The 19,578-nt window shown below is 31.4% G+C and overlaps 1 protein-coding gene across 1 annotated transcript in view; it reads right to left on the reverse strand.

Moving 5' to 3' along the window:
* The window catches only part of LOC107444016 (collagen alpha-1(XVIII) chain-like), a 118,711-nt gene that overhangs the window by 3,684 nt on the left and 95,449 nt on the right, over positions 1-19,578 (reverse strand). The window contains exons 25-28 of the mRNA XM_071183185.1: positions 13,689-13,757; positions 5,970-6,164; positions 3,248-3,363; positions 45-138 (exon numbers count right to left, since the gene is read on the reverse strand). Coding sequence (XP_071039286.1) covers positions 45-138; positions 3,248-3,363; positions 5,970-6,164; positions 13,689-13,757 — 474 coding nt within the window. The remainder of the gene's footprint in view (positions 1-44; positions 139-3,247; positions 3,364-5,969; positions 6,165-13,688; positions 13,758-19,578) is intronic.

The raw sequence follows: 19,578 nt of genomic DNA on the forward strand, positions 1-19,578 counted from the left end.
ATATATATATGACTTAAGCGGATGCAAATAAACATCTTACTTACTTTATTTGTTCCTTCCGAATGCCATGCGTCACAGTAAGCTTCCATCTCCCTGACACCTAATCTGTCTGCTCCGTGCCATACCATTTTGTGTTTCCTGTAAAATAAGCAATGAGCGTTAGAAGGAATAATGTCCCTTAGAATGAATCAAAAGCAGACCAGAAAGTTAAAGAGATTCATTAAGAACGTTCAAAAAACATACAGAGGACAAAGCATCTAGCGTTTAGACTTGAAAACACCAGATCGTTTATAGAACTAAATAACGGAACGGGAAATGACGAATTAGAACATTCTAGAAACCTTCTATGAGGTACAGAAATAATAAATGACAGCCTACATTACCCTTATACATTTTCTTAGATGACTGTCGCTATCTCTGTCGAGGATCGAACTCGGTATCTCTGTCTCACCAGGGCAACGACTTTAACCATTCGGCTACACAGACACACGTCAATAAGACACTATGAAGTCTCCAAAGACTAATCAAATTTAGAGCAATTTCGAAGCTTATTAGTGAATCTGTTTCCGCTAAAGTATACATTATCTGGGTAATCCACAAATTAACTACGGTGATTCGTTAAAGTATGAAATCTAGAGAATTCTTGCATTCACATAGGTAATATTTATATGGGTGGATTACGTATCGTTTAAATTCAATGAATTCTCTCTCTTTTTTCCTGATCAATAGGTAATACAATTAAATACTCATACAATCAAATCAATTTACTGATTATTACTAAGCTTAGTTTTAATTGTGACAATCAATATAATATTAACTGTGCTACATAAAAGTGTAGAATGGTTAAAACTAACGTGGAGTCATAGTGTTTTTAATTTTCCAACTGCTGAACAATTAATAAAAATACGGAGTGTATGACCTTAAGGTGAATATGTAATAGGTTTATGCAACTGAACAAGGATAAGACACTATATAACTATTGGTCCTAACTGATTTCAAAGCGTCTCACAGCCTGTGGAATAAAAACGCAGTTCTTTCATGATTGGCGCTGTGGATAAGTTTGGAATGGATACGAATCTGTATAAGCCGAGTTACTTGGTATGAATGAGACTGCGGTAGAATTTGGAGTACATTTTTCTAAATTTATTTATTTATTTATTTTTAATGGCGGGCACTTGAGGGTTGTCCCATTGGCCACAGGAATGCCAGAACTGCTACTCTCTTCTCGTTACCCAGTGGGCACCAGTGACGATGCCACGGCGGTGGAGCAGCGCCGCCCACGTCACACAACCACAAACCCGTTTATAGGGCGGGTCGCATTCACACACAAAGGAGAAGGGACATAGAACACAGAGAGAAAGAAACACCCATTCCCTGAGCAGGATTCGAACCCGCAACCAGTGGCTCCACAGTCAGGCACGCTGACCGCTCAGCCACCAGGTCGGCTTTTTCTAAATTTAAACTAATACCATTTTTCAACAAATTGCATTCAAAATTCAAAAACCTTTCAGCAGTTACTAACACTACTATGCGTTGTATGAGGGTTCATTTTGGATTTCTCATGATTTATGTATACAACAATCTTTCAGCTTATTCACAGTTCGAAAGCCGCGAACGAATGCCATTGCTAACAAGCGAGTTATATCAAGTTCGCTGATACGTGCCCTCAAGTGCTTGAATGAATACGACCATGGATTGTCCAATTGTCCTATCTTCTTTATACTATCTTATACAACTATCTCCCATCTTCTCTAATGATGTGACTCAGATTAGAATCCCAGCGATGGCTGGTCGTTGCAAATTCTGCACCTGGCCAGCACAGACTACGTGCTGACGTAAATACCATGCTCAGAGGTAGACGGATCATAGGTTAGAGTCCTCTAGCCGTCAGGCTAACCATGGGTGTTTTCGTGGTTTTACTGACCATATAACGGAAATAAGAGTTAGTTTAATCAAAAAGTTCTCCACGAAAGTGAATTTCCCCTAGTACTAGATCCAGGAGTTCCCTTGTCTCCCGAATTGAGTTCAAAATTACAAGGCTACGAAGTTGAACACTGGTAGTCGTGAACTCAAAATTAAGTGGGCTATTCAACGATGGTTATAATATCTTTTCTAACAATATGTCCCTTGAGTCAAGGAGTACCCTGCTATACACGAAAGGCAGAAAAGTGCAAGAAAATCAAATATATTATTAATAATGCAAGTAAGTATATTTACAGGGCCTGATTACTGTCTAGAGGCAGCCAAGGCCTGCAAAGGGCTGTTGCGCTCCTGAAGAAGAAGAAGATTACTGTCTAGGCCCAATAGGCACGGGCCTAGGGCCCACACTTTCTGGGGGGTCTCAATATTGGTAAAAAGTCCACAATATTACTTTTTTAAAAAAATATTGAAGGAAACAGTTTATCTCGAAAAAAGCATTTTTCATTTTTCATTTTCTTTATATTGTGATAAACCAAACTCGTAAAAACATTACACTAATCAAATTTGAAAGTACAGCTGAATTTTAATTGGTGTAATTTTTACTCCAACGGCTTGCAACGAGAATGCATATTCGCAAAATCTCTTATAAATGATTAGATAGTCAACAAGAACTAAAAGCTTATTTTAACAAATATGTAAAGCTATAGATGGAAGGCTACAATCATTAAAATAATTCAGCTAATCAGTGACTTATAGCAAAAATCACTGATTTCACTGATTTCAATTGTTTGTGGTCACCAAACTATTTTTATTCTCATACAGCATTGTTTTGTTGTTTTATATTTTGCATTAATATTTAGATGCATAAACTTTATCTCAGAAAAATAATCTTCAATTGTCTGCTTTTAAAATTTTTTTAGAATGTTTCTCTTAAGTCATGCAGTATAATAGATTTTCTTTATTGTTAGGACTACTATTCAGAAATTTAATTTCAAAATATTTCTTTAGAAGCTTGGAAAATTTTGTGGGCCTTGGGCTTGAATTTGTCTTGATCGGTCGTTGTATATTTATGAGCCATAATGGCTAGTGATTAGGACGCTGAGCTGTGCTTTTGAAGGATTGGGTTCTGATGCTGGTAGCGGTTTCAAGTCTACAAAACTTCAGATCGATGGGTATGTTTATAACAATAGCATCACCATGCCATTCATTACACAATTATGAAACTTTAATCTCTATTAACCCTCTGTTCCACAACATGTTTTAGTGGGAATGCTTTTCTACTTAAAATGAGTTACATAAAAAAAAGAAGCATTTTTTTTGTACTCACCATGTATTGTCTGTTAAAACATTCCTACCATCAAATGAGTAGATTCTTGGTGGATAAGAGAATGGTGCTGCAGTTCCAGCAAAAAGGTCTTTCCATGAATTGAATAAAACTTCACCCTTAAATTTAAAATAAAAAATCAATTTACTAAACTTCAAAAATTTTTTAGTGTACCTTAAGATTAAGAAATGGTGGCAATTATTTTTTTTACACCAAAGGGGCGTAGAATCATAGATAGTTTCCAGTATAATGAAACACCAAGGTGTAATTACATTAAGATAAAATACACCCAATAATATAAAATAAAGATCAATAATTTAGGATGCATGCATACACTAATTCTTTAAATAAATACAGTATGTTAATAAAATGTATGCGTAGTACAGAGAGAATATTAAGAGGAGTTAGAATTAGTGTCAATAGAACCGAAGTGGATAGACATTATAAAATTATTTAATACAGTTTACAGAGACTTAAAAACTATGAGTTTGAATTAGTGTCAACAGAACCGAAGTAGAAAGATATTATAAAATAATTTAATGCAGTTTACAGAGACTTAAAAACTATCAGTTTGAATTAGTGTCAACAGAACCGAAGTGGATAGATATTATAAAATTTGTTAATACAGTTTACAGAGACTTAAAAACTAAAAAGTAAATATCCTTATTACACAAATGCATATATACATATTTTAACGGCGAGTTTGTTTCAGTAAATGAACCTCATTGAAGACAACAACTAGTTATATATCTATACATAATAATAAACGCGGCTGTGTGTGTGTGTGTCTGTAATCACAATATATCGCCCCAGAAGCCTCGCCCAGGCACGAAACTCGGCACATAATTGTGTTTTGACATAATGAAGAAGTATTTTTTTTCTTTTTCAAAAATTTGGATTAGTTTTTTAGTTANAAATCACCCTGCTATACATGAAAGACAGAAAACATTGCTTAGTGCAAGAAACATATTATTAATAATTCATGTAAGTATATTTATGAGTCATAATGGGACTCTGAACTGCCCTTTTGAAGTCTTTTAGGGGGAATGCTTTTCTAATTAGGGTTACTTTTTTAAAAGAAGAAACATTTTTTTTTGTACTCACCATGTATTGTCTGTTAAAACATTCCTACCATCAAATGAGTAGATTCTTGGTGGATAAGAGAATGGTGCTGCAGTTCCAGTAAAAAGGTCTTTCCATGAATTGAATAAAACTTCACCCTTAAATTTAAAATAAAAATAATAAATTAACTACACTTCAAAATTTTTTAAGTGTACCTTGAGATTAAGAAATGGCGGCAATTATTTTACACCAAAGTGGTGTAGAATCATAGATAGTTAATAGGATAATGAAACACCAAGGTGTAATTTACATTAAGATAAAATACAGCCAATAATATAAAATAAAGATCATTAATTTAGGATGCATTAATTCTTAAAATAAATACAGTATGCTAATAAAATTTGTGCATAGTACAGAGAGAAAATTAAGACGAGCTCAAATTAATGGTAACAGAACCGAAGTGGATAGATATTATAAAATTATTCAATACAGTTTACAGAGACTTAAAAACTAAAAAATAAATATCCTTATTACACAAATACATCTATACATATTTTAACGGCGAGCTTGTTTCAGTAAACGCGTAGCATCATTGAAGACAACAACTAATTCTCGTAACGTAAAAGAATCTAACGTATGGTGTGAAAGCGCGAAAGCTTGATGCAAGCTTTTCTCTTTTATTTTATAACCGTCGTTGAACAGCCGACCCAATTTTGGCTTTACGACTACTAATGCTCAACTCTGTACCCTTTAATTTTGAACCCAATCCAGAAACAAGGAAGTTCCTAGCTCAGTACCCCCAGAGGTATTAATTTGTTATAGGAACATGGACGACTCGACAGATTTAACATATATCAGTCACCATTTACTACACGGGGAGTATTCGCCGACGGGGATCGAACCCACGAACTCTTGGACATGGGCCCAGTGCCCTAAAACCAGGCTGGATCTAGTATTGGGAAAAATTTGCCTTCGTGGAGGACCTTTTGATGGAACTAACTCGCATTTGCGTTACGTGGAGAGGAAAACCTCCCACGGTTAGCCTGACGGTAAGGAGACTCTAACGCATCATCCGTCTATCATTGGGGATAATTTACATCAAGCACTGTGGTCGGTGCCAGTCGGGGTTCGGAATTCGTATCTACCAGTCGTAGCTGGGATTCGAACCCGGCTCACTGCATTAGAAGTCGAACGCTATATCCTTTGAGCCACCACGATTCAAAACTTTTCCCATTATGAAAGTTTTAGATTAAAATACACCCTTTAAATTGTATTGAAGGTTCAATTTGGTGTTAACTGGAAGAAAAAAAAAGTGTTCCTTCAAGCTGATTTTTAGGTTGCTCAACATGGGATTCGAAGATCACAAACAATCAATTTAAAGAAAAAAAATTATTGTGTTTAAAATTTCCCCAAAACATGCATTATGAACAGTACTTTAGTAGTTTTTATGAATTGAAAAAAAAAACCTTTATAATAAAGTGAAAGAAATGTTTAAATAGTAGATCATAACATAAGCGTTTCTAATCAAACTGTGTCATTTCTTGAAATTCTTTTCGGTAGTGCATTAACAAATTTACTTTTATATGACTTATATAATGTATATATAGTCTTATACTTTATGAAACACTATCTAACTTTCAAAATCAATCGAGTTATTTCTTACCTTAATGTTGACGATAGGCAAATCTGAATCTTTATGACGAACTATGCTGTCAAGATTTTGGACCCTAGAAGCTAAGAATGCTCTGAAAGTTCCTCTCAAATTAGCTCTTCTTGATTGGCGATAACATTCGTAATCAGCCCCTCTTACTCCATGCATATCGCCAGTATATGGTTGATTAAGCGCCGCCATACGTAGCTGAAAGAAAGAATGTAGAATAAAATCTGTCAAATTTTTGGTAATTCTTAATTGACTTGATGCAATCACCATTCATATTTTGATTCAAGACTTAATTTATACCAGAACATAATTTATACCAGAACATAACTTATACTAGAACATACTTTACACCACAACATAATTTATACCAAAACATAATTTATACCAGAACATAATTTATACCCAGAATATTAACTATTCTAGAACATAACTTCATACCTCCAATGAAATTGGATGCGATATGGCATGTCTTAATTAACTCTTTAATCTTTCCGATGAAAGACTGATCATCTGACCAAAAACTATCAAGGGCAATTAATCTTTTTGACTTTTTGCGCTACCAATACAGTCTAATAATCTCAATCTTTTTTCAAAATTCTATGATTTTCTTCATACCAGAGCATTATTATGAATAATTCCTTTATACTAGAACATAATTTATACCAGAACAGAATTTATACCTGAACATAACTTACACCAGAACATAAATTATGCCAGAACATTATTTATTCCAGAAAATAACTTCATACCTCCAATGAAATTCGATGCGATATGGCAAGTCCCAATTAACTCATTAATATTGCCCGATGAAGGCCGATCATCAGACCAAAATCTATCAAGGATTATTAATCTTTTTTACTTTTTGCTCTACCAATACAGCGTAAGAATCTCATTTTTTTCGGTTTATTGCACAGCAAAATTTTTTGATAAGACATTGATTTTCATACAGTTCCTAAGCAAAGGAATGCCTTAGATATTTCCCCCATGAGATTTCTTTAACTATATATTTAACAAATTATTCAAAATTTTTATGATAATTATTCCGGTTTAGAAATTTCAAAAATCGATTATTCTTTCCATTGCATATTTCGATATCGTACACTATGGAGTATATGTGGTTGAATCCTATTTGCCTGAAAACTATTTGATATATAGTAGAGCGCTGATTACCCGAAAAGTCAATGTACCGGATTGTTCAATTATCCGGATCGTTTATGGGACATGTGTTTTTCCTACCTTAAATTTTTTATTTTATTTTTAAGATATTTGAAAGGATTCGAAGTACGGCTTCTTTTCTTCTTCGGTGACTATGATATCCACCCAATTTCAATGGTGGGTGGCAAATAGCTTTTAATAAGGAAACAGGTTTCTAACAATTTTTTTTAAAAATTAGAACTTTTAAACTTGCCATTTGTAATATTCTATAATAAGCACTACTACAATTGCCAATCCCAACCCTGGAAAAAATGTGGAGGGAAGTTACTCAAAAACATTCTCTTAGCCATTTTGTAAAATTGTCCAAGAATCCGCAGTTCTCGTTATCCAGATTGGATTTGGTTTCGACGGGTGTGGATAATGGGCACTCAACTGCAGTTGAAAAATGCCATAATCGGACCTGCTATTCCACGCCATCGAGAGCTCACGGACAGCGCAAGTGGCAATCAGACCTACATTCGAAGATCTGTCAAATGACAGTTTAATGGAAAGATGTGCCAAATCGAACCCTAAATCAATAACGAATCGTTTAGTTCGCTTATTTGGACGTTTTCTAGGAAGCGCATCTGTTCTGGTAAGGATGTGGACGGAATTGCCAATTATTTAGATCTGTGATCTTCAACGACGATTTTATGATAATTGCCAGCATGATAGCTGTCGAGAGAATTCGAACTGGGTTCTTGCACTTCAAGAAGAGGGCCTCCCATACCAACACATGAGACCTATGCCGTCAGCGCCAGCTAACCTTTATCAGCAAAATGGCGTTTTAAAGTTGAGAAAAGTTTCCCTACATAAATTCGAAAGTTAACTAACTTCAAGTTAGTTAGTAAGTTAGTTAAACACAACCCCGTATCTCCCATCGAATTTGTTGAAATATAATTCTTTCTCGTCTACTTCTTTTACTTAGCATAGATTTATTACTTGATTATGTATTGTATTGTAACCATGGTTTATTTTTGCTTTGTGCACCTGGGAATTTCAATGCATTATTAATTTGTTTATGTTCCACATGGCTTCGTGCCTGTCTTTGTGTTAAGTCTCTGTTTGAATATATAGTGAAAGAACTGAAAGCTTTCAGAAAGAATCTTTGTGAAAGATTTAGAATGTGTCACTTAAGCGAACTGATACCTGACGGGCTTGGCTTACTCTAAGTGGAATGGAAAGTAGAAAGAACAGTTTTTAACGTAAGCAAATGCCACGTTTCAACAGCCAATCAGGATCAAGATACCCACACTACGTCACTTGCGGACGTCCCATTAAAACACAACGTTCGGATTTTGTATAAGGCGCAACGCAAATCGCCTAACACTTCACTTCTGCATCCATTCAAACAAGGCAGATCTGTGGCTTGGGTGGAAACAGTGCACGCCAACTAAATGCATGAGTTCGTGGAAGGCTCGCTATATGGCCCAAGCATTGCCTATTAATGGTAGATCCCATCAGTAAAACCCGAAAAACGTTATAAAAACCTTAAGCGTGATTTCCCCAAAATAATGTTCTTTTGGTTGGGCTTTTTGGATTGCAGAAAAACTACACAATCAATTTTGATGATACTTTAGAAATTTGTAGAGAGCTGATATAACTATAGTTTGAATCAGCAAAAATTGAGCATTTTCCAAAATTTCTATTTTTTTACATATTTTTAAGTGCGATTATGCAAGGTTTTTGTTAACTTTATTTCATTTCAGACTATTTTAGCTTAATCAATAGCCACATTCAAACCTAAAATAAATTTGTGAACTGTTTCAGACTATATACACTATGGAGATCGAGCTAGTCCATCAGAGCTCGGAGTAAAGTGTCATCTTCGCCATAATTGTTAAATGTTAATTTATAATTATTTCGGGCCAGAAAAAAATTCAAATTGGGGAAAGCTTATGAAATAAAGCCAGGAAGTCATTTTATAACTTATTCTTTCATTTCACTAAAAAAGAAAATGCTAAAGACGAGGTTTAAATCGGACCTCTAAGCCGGAAAACTATCCTAAATATTTACCCCAGATTGTTTAGGTAAAAGTTGCACTCAATATGCATTTTTAGCTATGTAAATGATTACAAAATTTAAAATCTTGAAGTAAAAATCTTTAATAACTTCAAGAAACGCGTATTTAAAGAACCTGTAAATAACTTACTGCGTCATAAAATAAAAAACGTCTTAGAATTCCGAATTACGTTCAATTGTTTTGAAATCAGCCCTTTTGGCACCTTAAAATCGTGATTTTACTTTTGATTTCCGAAAGCAAGAAATCGTTTGCCCCAAGATTAGTAAGAAAAAAATATAACACAACGTGACAAGTCAATGAAAATATTTTTTGAAAACGATAATTAATAAACTAATATTCAAAGCCATATTTTCATCAAACCTACTTTTCTCCTTATCTGCGAGCATGAAAAGAAAAACATAAAAATGAACACATATTAGTACATCATTAAATTACAGGCGAAATAAAACACACACAAATTATAAAAGATTAAACAAATTTACGAGCGTCATCTGGATTCGCAAGCACGTTTGCATTTTATCTTAAGAATACTCGAAAGTAGAAATGCAAATGTTTCAACAATCGTCTGATGTTGTTAAGGCTATCAGATAAGACAAAAGCTAATTCGAATAAAATTAATGCTTTTCCGAACGTTGTACCAGTTTTATTCTTTTTAAGAAACATTTAAAATACATTATTTTAAGCTGAAACTAAAATCCATATCGCAGATATAAGAAGAAAAACGTTTAATCTTTCCATGTAGTGCTAAAAAAACTATAAAAATACATCTTAGGTTTTATGTATTAAAAATAAATTTAAAAGAAAGATTATGTGTGAAAGTAACACTTAGGTACGCAATTAGTATTCAAAACATTTCATGTACGTTTAAAGTACTATTTTACATGGTAAAAATACTGCTTTTAAAAGATTAGATATCAGAGCATAAAAATCAGTGCATTTAAAAACCACGCAGGTGGCCTTAAATATATGGTTTGAATTGTGAAAAATAAAACAATTTTAGATTACGTTTTGCACTTGTCTTTTATAAATATATGTCTTAGGATAAGGATGAAATAAGAGTTGATATTATCAAGGTTTATTTTCAAAGTTACTTTTAACACTACACATACTTTCATTTATTCAACAATATTAAACAAATTTAGACATCTAAAAGCATTTAATATTCAGTGATTCATACCTTACAGTATTTTTCACACTCCATTTTTAATAATTTTTTTTCCAAAAGTAAATTTGAATTAACTTAATCTGATAATAAAATGATAAATACAAAATTCAAAAGCTGTTATATATTTTTTTTCTGTGCATAATAGTGTAGTAATTGAATATCCAAAACTTAAATGTTACTATGGCGCTAAAATCTTTATTTATTTTCCTTCATTTTTTTAAAATTTGTTTTAATTTAAGATTAGCGATTTTAATTCAAGATAAAACGTTAAAGGTTATTTAATTTGCATACAGATTATGACAATCAGAATTTTTACTTTTCTTTTTTGCTTTTCAGTATTAAATAAATCGAAACCGTATGCAATTTTTTTTTCAAATTCAAATTGCAGATTATTAGTACCACGTAACAGATTTGCAGTATTTTTACAAAAAAATTTTCTTGCATAAGCTAATACGAAAAGGAAATTCATTGCTCTACAATAATGTGACTATTTTTTTAAAGTAGGGAGAAATATTATAAATTAATTTTGATTGTTAAAATTTATTTATTACTTTTCTTTAAAACATTATATTTTAGAATTATTATTATTTGAAAAACAGATAATTTCATTGTGTATTTACATATTACCGTTTTTGTACGTACAGACTATTCTGAAGGGCGCATTTTCGGATTCAGATTATTGTAGAAATAAACTATTACTGTACAATCGGATGCTTACAAATCTCCGATTAAGATGCCAAGCCGCCAAAAAAATAGTAGTTGGCTCTCTTTGTTTTAGTATTATTTCATCTATTTTCTATATGCATCAGCAGTTAAAAACTAGGATGATTTGATGATGTTGGCTTCTCAATCTAGTCTTAGAAATTTTTGACTTTTTATACCTATGGTTTTAATCTATTTATTTAGCGGTAATAATTTCAATATGAAATGTAGCAAAAAAAGCTATATGTTTAAGTAAAAAAAAATACCTTCAGAGTACATAAAATGGGACTCTTTTAATTTGCATTTAAATATTTAGATAGATTTCTTTTTAAGAATTTACGTTTGGGAAATTTAAAAAAAAAATGATTTAAGATTTTATGAGAAGACAACCGTTTCGATGCAATCAGGTTCGCAACGTCTAGTTTTTTTTTTATTGGAGCAATGCAATTGCAAGTAAATGTAATTACGCTCCGAGTGTTTACTTATAAAATTAAAACTATCGATTTCACATGCAAAATTGCTTATGATTAAATTACCACAGTTTAAACATACATATATCCTTTCTGTTTGATGGATGTTAATGAAACTTGGTATACACGAGTTATATTGATCACAGAAAAAAGAAATTTGTAATAAATTTGAATGAAAAGTTAATTCAAATGTCAACCAGTAGGTGTAAAAAGGGCACTAGTAAGAAACAAAACACAATTTCGAAAAGCGAAACTGTTTAGAATCATAGCATATCCTCAATATGTGCATTCCATTTTTATTAATTCTCATATTCGAAATGAGTTGTAGCATGTTCAACTATAGCGTAAAGAGTCGATATATTGCAGCAACATGACGCTGTTGTTCTCTAGAACAATTAGCAAATTACCATGGTTCTGATACTTTTACTAGAAACACTCATTCTTTCTTTTACACTTTCATGGTAGAAAATGATCGCTACGACAGTGATTTTTGACTTTAAAGAACTGTATGAAATTGCATTAACATTTTTTCTTTTAAAAATATCCCTGACAGCAAAAAAAAAGGTTTATTTTCACTCAGCAAAAACCTTTTAATGTAAACCTAACAAGGTTTGTCATGCGGTTTACGTGGAAACCTTCTAATCTTAAAACGAGATCTGTAACAATCTGCTCTGTTCTACGCGCATTACCCTAATTCGAAACCTTGGAAAACAACCGTCTGTATAAAACCCTTCCATCGAGGTTAACTTCGAGTTTTCAAGCGGGAAAAAAACCTTTAATAAAGCTAGTCACAAGGTGAAAATAATCTTAAATCCAAGTAATTATAAGTTTTCTTTTCGCAAAGCAGTGATGGGCATCATTCACGAAAATTTTATTCATGACTAAATTTATTCAGAATAAATTTATTCTGAATGATTATTCATATGAAAATTTAGTCATTATTCATCATTCATTATGCAAATGTATAAAAATTTTTGAATAATGATTGATGAATAAACTCATTAGTCATGACTAATTTTTCTGAATAAAATTTGAATAACCAGCAAAAAATGCAATCGATATGTCTTTGTCTATAACGAGATGCAAAACATCGTTTGCTCTTAAACGTCTTATTTTAGGAATTAAACTATAAAACTAAGACAAGTATGACTATTTATTTTTATGTTATTTTAACTTACTCCAGCGTAACATACTTAGTTGTGCTAAAAAGTAGGTTTATAACAGTTTAGTTACTTAAGTTCATTTTGAAATTTTGTTCTAAAATCTATAAAACGCAATTTTTTATAGTTTTTGAAAGCAAACGATAATATTATTTTAAATTTTTAAATAAAATTTTAACTTAAAAAATTAAACGCTTTTTTGCCATGTAACCATTTCTCAAAAGTATGCATTATGTTAGACAAAAGTAAATTTTCTCAAACATTATATAAATATACTTGAAAAGGATTAACGTTTTATTTGTAGTTGTCATAATCGTAGTCAATTAGAGTATTCCGTGCCCATTTTTGTTGACCAGTGAAATTATTCAGTTATTCTTGACTAATGAATAAAGGATACTGAATAAGGAATAATGAATGATTTATTCTTTATTCAAAATATTTCTGACTAATGAATAAATCTTTATTCATCATTCATTATTCAGATTTTGAATAATTATTCATCATTCTTTATTCATTATTCTGAATGACAAATGCCCATCTCTGTCGCAAAGTCTTGCTAGCACAGCTATAATCCACCTTGTCATGAAATTTTAATGGACAATGCAATTTGATCCTATCGCTAGTGTGACGTCAGCTAACACGTCACGATGGACATGATGAAAGGTTTGAAAGTGCAATATTTTTGCTTTATTGAAAAAAGGTTTTTAGTACAAACAGTTTCGTGACAATAAAAAGAAAATTCCGCTGTAAGGTTACATGCTTTCTGAGATGCCACCTATTAAGCGAAATTTGAACTAGATTTCGATTGCAGATTTCATTTCGCCATGGCCCGAGTACCAAGTCTTATGAACATTCGCCATTTAGAACAGGATTCTATGAAGCAACTTTAATTAACATCACGGTTCAATTAATAATTTTTGACATTGTTTTTCAGGGTCAATCCCACACCGGAAAAGAGAATTATATTTTTATACCAAATATATATATTAGAAGAAATGTTGAACTCACTCTTGGAGGTGCATCTGTTTTCAATATTCCTACAGGGGGATTTAATGGAGCTGGAGTTGTAGTTGTAGACTAAAAAAGCAAACAACATTTAGAAAAGTGCAACATTTTGGTCAAGTAAGAATACATAAAAATATATATATCTATAAAAATTCTTCATTGCGTGGGTAATTTGCTTCAATGAAATGGAACTGCTACGAGAAATCGTTTCAATATTAATTTTATTTTTGCGACTCTAGAGGTTTCTTAGAAGGGGTTCTACCAGCTGCTTTTCGTTATCGCTCATTTGGCGACTTTCCTGGGATTCTTTTATTTATTTATTTACTTACTTTCTTTTTTTATATTTTTAATTTATATTTTTAAGAATTTTATTTTTAAGCCCTAAATTTATATTTTAAAGAAATTTAAAATCCACAAACGTAACAAAATAGACAAATATTTATGTATATAATTATAATTCGATCTAAAAAACTGAGTATGTAAAAAAAATCAGCTTGATTTGCGAATGGCATTTCGGGAAACTTCCTTGTTAAAAATAGTCCGTTTATTAATTTCATAAAAATTATATTTTGTGAATTATCGGGAATGGAAGAATCTCTCAGGCAGAAAAATCAGCTTGATTTGCGAATGGCATTTCGGGAAACTTCTTTGTTAAAAATAATCCGTTTATTAATTTCAGAAAAATTATATTTTGTGAATTATCGGAATAGAAGAATATCTGAGGCAGAAAAATCAGCTTGCTTTCCGAATGGCATATCGGGAAACTTCCTTGTTAAAAAATAAGCAGTTTATTAATTTCATAAAAATTATATTTTGTGAATTATCGGAATAGACGAATCTCTGAGGCACAAAAATCAGCTTGATTTGCGAATGGCATTTCGGGAAACTTATTTGTTAAGAGTAATCCGTTTATTAATTTCATAAAAATTATATTTTGTGAATTATCAGAATAGACGAATCTCTGAGGCAGAAAAATCAGCTTGATTTGCGAATGGCATTTCGGAAAACTTCCTTGTAAAAAATAATCCATTTATTAATTTCATAAAAATTATATTTTGTGAATTATCGGAATAGAAGAATCTCTGAGCCAGAAAAATCAGCTTGCTTTGCGAATGGCATATCGGGAAACTTCCTTGTTAGAAATTATCCGTTTATCAATGTCATAGAAATTATATTTTGAGCGCATTGTCGAAATAGAAGTATCTCTCAGGTAGAATAATAACAGAATCACAAATTCAATCAAAATATAAATGAATATGTTTTGTATTCTCTATAACTACTTGGCAGCCTTATTATTCTGTTAGAAAATTGTACTGTTTTATAGATAGTGTGGCAATCGAACTAAAAAAAAAAAAACTCTCAACAAGTTCTCTCGTTCAAAGACCATTATCATGTCCTACCTCATCTTGATCTTTGCATGATATAAGCTTAAGAACTAATGAGGCAGTTGCCATTAAGTGTTGCGTACTTTAATATTTTACTTACTATACTTTAATATTTTTTTACGTATAAACAGTTAACGTCTTTAATTGCTACCTTAATAATTGACCACCTGCCCAAAAATTAACCTTTAGTTAACTATGTGCCATATTTACAAAAACAGTTGCGTCATATTTTTATAAGTTGATTGCTCGTCTAAGTGAATCATCAAACTCGAGCATGAAATGTGATCAAATTACACACTTTAAACTATATAAACAATCTTAAAAAAGCAGTATCTAACAGCCTCAAAATTAGGAGTTTCAAGCAGAAATTATTATGAGAAATGTAATGAGATGAATTAATTTGTCAAGCATCAACGCAAAAACGCAGTTAGTCTATTTAAAAAAAATGAATCTGGGAAAGAGGTAAAAATTTATTTAATATGTGATAATTGATAATGTATTCCTTAACAATGAAACATAAATCCTTTTTTGTTTTGCACAAGCGCGTTAATTAATTATTTATCAAATATCATTTCAACATTTTTAGGAATTGCAATTACTCAAACTAAATAATAGAGTCATTCAACATATAAATTAGCTTTTTTTTCATTCACTTTGAAGATATCTGATAATTAAGCTGGTTTTTCAGAAATCGGTAGCTGCTTGTACTGTTTTATATTCGGTATCATTCTGTTTTTTCTTTATGTTTTATATTCTGTTTCTTTCTTTTTAACCAAATCAAAAGATTTTCCCAAGAAAGCTCCCGCTTTAGTATTTCAAAGATACTTCATCGCATTCATTACGAAAAGGTTATCTCGGACGCTAATGAGAAAGTTGATATGAAGCGTTATGTACTTCCATACTTTAATATATATTTTTTAAATTATAAAGAATGAACCTCTTAAGTTGCTACCTAATTGAGTTGATCACCTGCCTATAAGTTAGCCTCAATTTCATCCCGTGACATATTCACAAAAACAGTTGTATCAAATTTATATAAGATGAGCGTTTGTCCAAGTGAATCATCAAACTCGTGCATGGAATGTGATCAAATTACACACTTTAAAAAAAAAACACTATCTAATCAGTCACAAAATTATCAATTTCAAACTCAAATTATCATGAAAAATGTAATCAGATGAATTAATTCATCACACAAAGCAAAAACGCAATTTTTATTTTTAAAAAAATGAATCTTGGAAAGGCTATTTAATTTATGATAATTTATTTTTTTAGCTTTAGAACATAAATCCTCTTTTGCTTTACACATGCGTGTTAATTAATTATCAACCAAATATCATTTCAAAATTCTTAGGTATTACAATCACTCAAACTAAATAATTGAGTCATCTAACATATAAATTAGTTTTTTTTTTTATATTCACTCGACAATATCTGATCACCAGGCGGGTTTTAAAGAAATCGGTAACTGTTTTATATTCGGTAGCTCTTTAGAATCAAATCAAAGGAACTTTCCCAAGAAAGTTCCCACTATAATATTTCAGAGGTGGATGATCACATTCATTATGGGAAAGGTTATCTTTTAAGCTAATGAGACAGTTGATATTAAGTGATGTGCTCTTTTCGAATAAGTCTTCAGCCACAGCCACCCATGCAGTAGCAGCGAGATTGTTGTCTATGGAATTATGGTGACCATACAAGACGAGATAAAGTCGTTCATCGGATGTCTAATAAAACATTGATTACGAACATTTACGAGACGTTTTTTATCAAGTTTATGAGACGCGCTACCCCGTTTTCACTTGGGCTAAATGTTAGAAGTGTTTGATGGAATGCAAGATCGCACACCTGGTCTTCCATCTTTGACCACTCGGGAAGTTTTTGGTTGTGGCATTCCTCGAGTTTTTGTGAGAAAACAGATTAGATTAAACCCTCGGCAAATATGAGACAAATATTGTGTTTATGTGACACGGTCGATGCAAAATAAGTCTGCTTTATCGTTTAAGTTTCAAAGGTTCAGTAAATTTTGTTTTCTTCTTAAGTGGGATTTCACCTTGCGGACCTCACTGCAACTAAACTCCGTTATACATTTTGCAAAATATTATTAATACTTTCTCAGTTTTCTCTTAAATGAATATTACTATTTCTTATTTCTATTTTTAAAAAATTAAATTTAATGGCACAGTAGGTTTGTGTAGAGTAGGTAACGTAGATTTTACGAACCTTTTTGAAAAATAATAATGTTTATCATTAAAATTTAAATCTCATTCAAATGAACGAATGCAGTTGTGAATTGATAGAAATCAAATTTTTTTTAATCCCAAATCTATAGTATTCTAAGCAGCATGTAACATTTAACGATATGAACTAAGAAGGAAGATTGCTTACTCGCCAATCACGCTGATTTTTTAAAAAAGATAGTTTTTTAGATTCTGAAATTATATATAAAATTTATTTTGGCTGTTTCGAAGTAAATATTGACTTATAAATTATCGGAAACTTATATTTTTACCTCGTATACGTCGTCAAATTTAACTCACTTCGCAAACGAACATAATAGTTGGCTTTAAAAGGTTGCTTCAAATTAAAAATTCTTTGTAATCAGTAATTTTAATATTTGCGTTTAAAAAGATTAAATTGTAAAATTCGAATAAAATTCTCTGTTTTTGTTAATGAAATAAAAAATTACAGTTTAATGCCACATGTTGAAAGAATTTTCTATACTAACAATTTAATAGCTAAATTGGAACTCATTTCAAAAATGGTTTGAACTGTTATATTTTTTGTCTATATCTTAGGCGTGATTTTGCCATCTCTATTATTTATCGCGCATTTGGCGAAACTTCTGCGATTCTTTTCGAACGTTTTTGCCCAAACAAAATTTTTTTTTAATAGTTTGTATCCCTGCTTCCTATGCAAAATAGGACAAACGTTTTATTTCCATTAATTCATCATCTAAACCAAAACCAAAAAACAAATTTATAAAAAAAATCAGCTTGATTTAGGAGTGGCGCTTCATGCATCTTTCTAGTAAGATATAAGTACCGATTTCCTTTTTAAATGATAGTTGCTACTAAATATGAATAAATAATATTACTGTTCACTTTTCTTTTTACAGATGAGACGGGGAAAAACAAATAATCACTTTAATTTATATTTATGTATTTCTTCCTTTCTTCTCGAGTTTCAAGTACCCAATTGGGTACTTGCACGTCCAGAAGAAGATCACGGATACCCACACACGTGACGACGTCAGCGAATCGTTTATTAGTAAAATGACATAAGATTACAAAAGATAGAATGTTAATTAACGTGAAGTCAATTAAATACAGCGCCGTATGAAACATCAAAATTGCTGAAATGTAATTATTTTTCGTCAACGTCTGTTACTTAACTTATATTTATTATTTGTTTATATATTTTATTGCAAACGTGATAGATTTTTGTTTTGTGTACCTGACAACTTTGATACATAATTAGTTTGTTTATATTCTACATGATTTCGCGCCTGTCCTTCTGTTAAATGAGAAATATACAGTGAAAGAATTGAAATATTTCTGAAAGAATCATTGCGAAAGAATATAGAATGTGTCACTCAAGAGAATTGATACTTGAAATAGAATGGAAAGAACAGTTGCTAACGTAAATAAATGCCGCTTTTCAACCTGCTCTACGTCACTAGCAGGTATCCCACTGACCTGCTATATTGAGAATCATGCAGAGTAATAGTTGTCATAGTAACCTAGACTTAGAACAATACAGCTGAAATAAATATAAACAATTTTAATTCAATGACTCGTGTATAAAAAGATACTTAAGTAGCGAGTTAAAAAAAAAATTGAAAAGTTAACCTCTTTGAAACACAAATAAATTGATGATGGATAATTACTAATTTGTCAATATTTTACTATACATGTAAAATATTGCGATTCATGTGAAATACAAAACCGTTATCCAATCAGAATTTGACATAAAAAGCGTGTGGTATTTTAGATTCTCTATTAAAAATTTTTAGACAAAATTATGCATTAATGCAATTGTGCAATCAACAGTTTTTGATAGGCAGTTAAATAGTATACAGTTGCTTGCTCTTAGAGTTTCGATAAATATCTGTTTACATGCAATTAACGTTAAAAGAACTTTTTAGCTTCATCCAAATCAGTTTTCATCAGCTTAAATTGTTATAAGAATTTAGATTTTTTTTTAAAAAATCTAAAAACTGAGAAACGCGTAGTTTAAAATTACTAACTCAAAACTACAAATTGTATCAATTTAGCGCTTTAAAGCTTTGAGGAAAAATTCATACAAGTTCTGAAAATTATCAAGCATTATTTCTCCTAATATAATAAAGCATTCCTTTAGTTTTTTCCCTTTTTGAAAGGTATTGTGCTGTCTAATAATACTATATCATCAAAAGTTTGTTAAGAACAAAAAAGAATATTAATAAAACAAAAAATTAAAATTTAATATAAAATCCAAGATGGCGAGAGTAATGGCCTCCTAACGAC

This window comes from Parasteatoda tepidariorum, chromosome 7 (assembly GCF_043381705.1).
Source record: "Parasteatoda tepidariorum isolate YZ-2023 chromosome 7, CAS_Ptep_4.0, whole genome shotgun sequence".
Classification (NCBI taxonomy): Eukaryota; Metazoa; Arthropoda; class Arachnida; order Araneae; family Theridiidae; genus Parasteatoda; species Parasteatoda tepidariorum.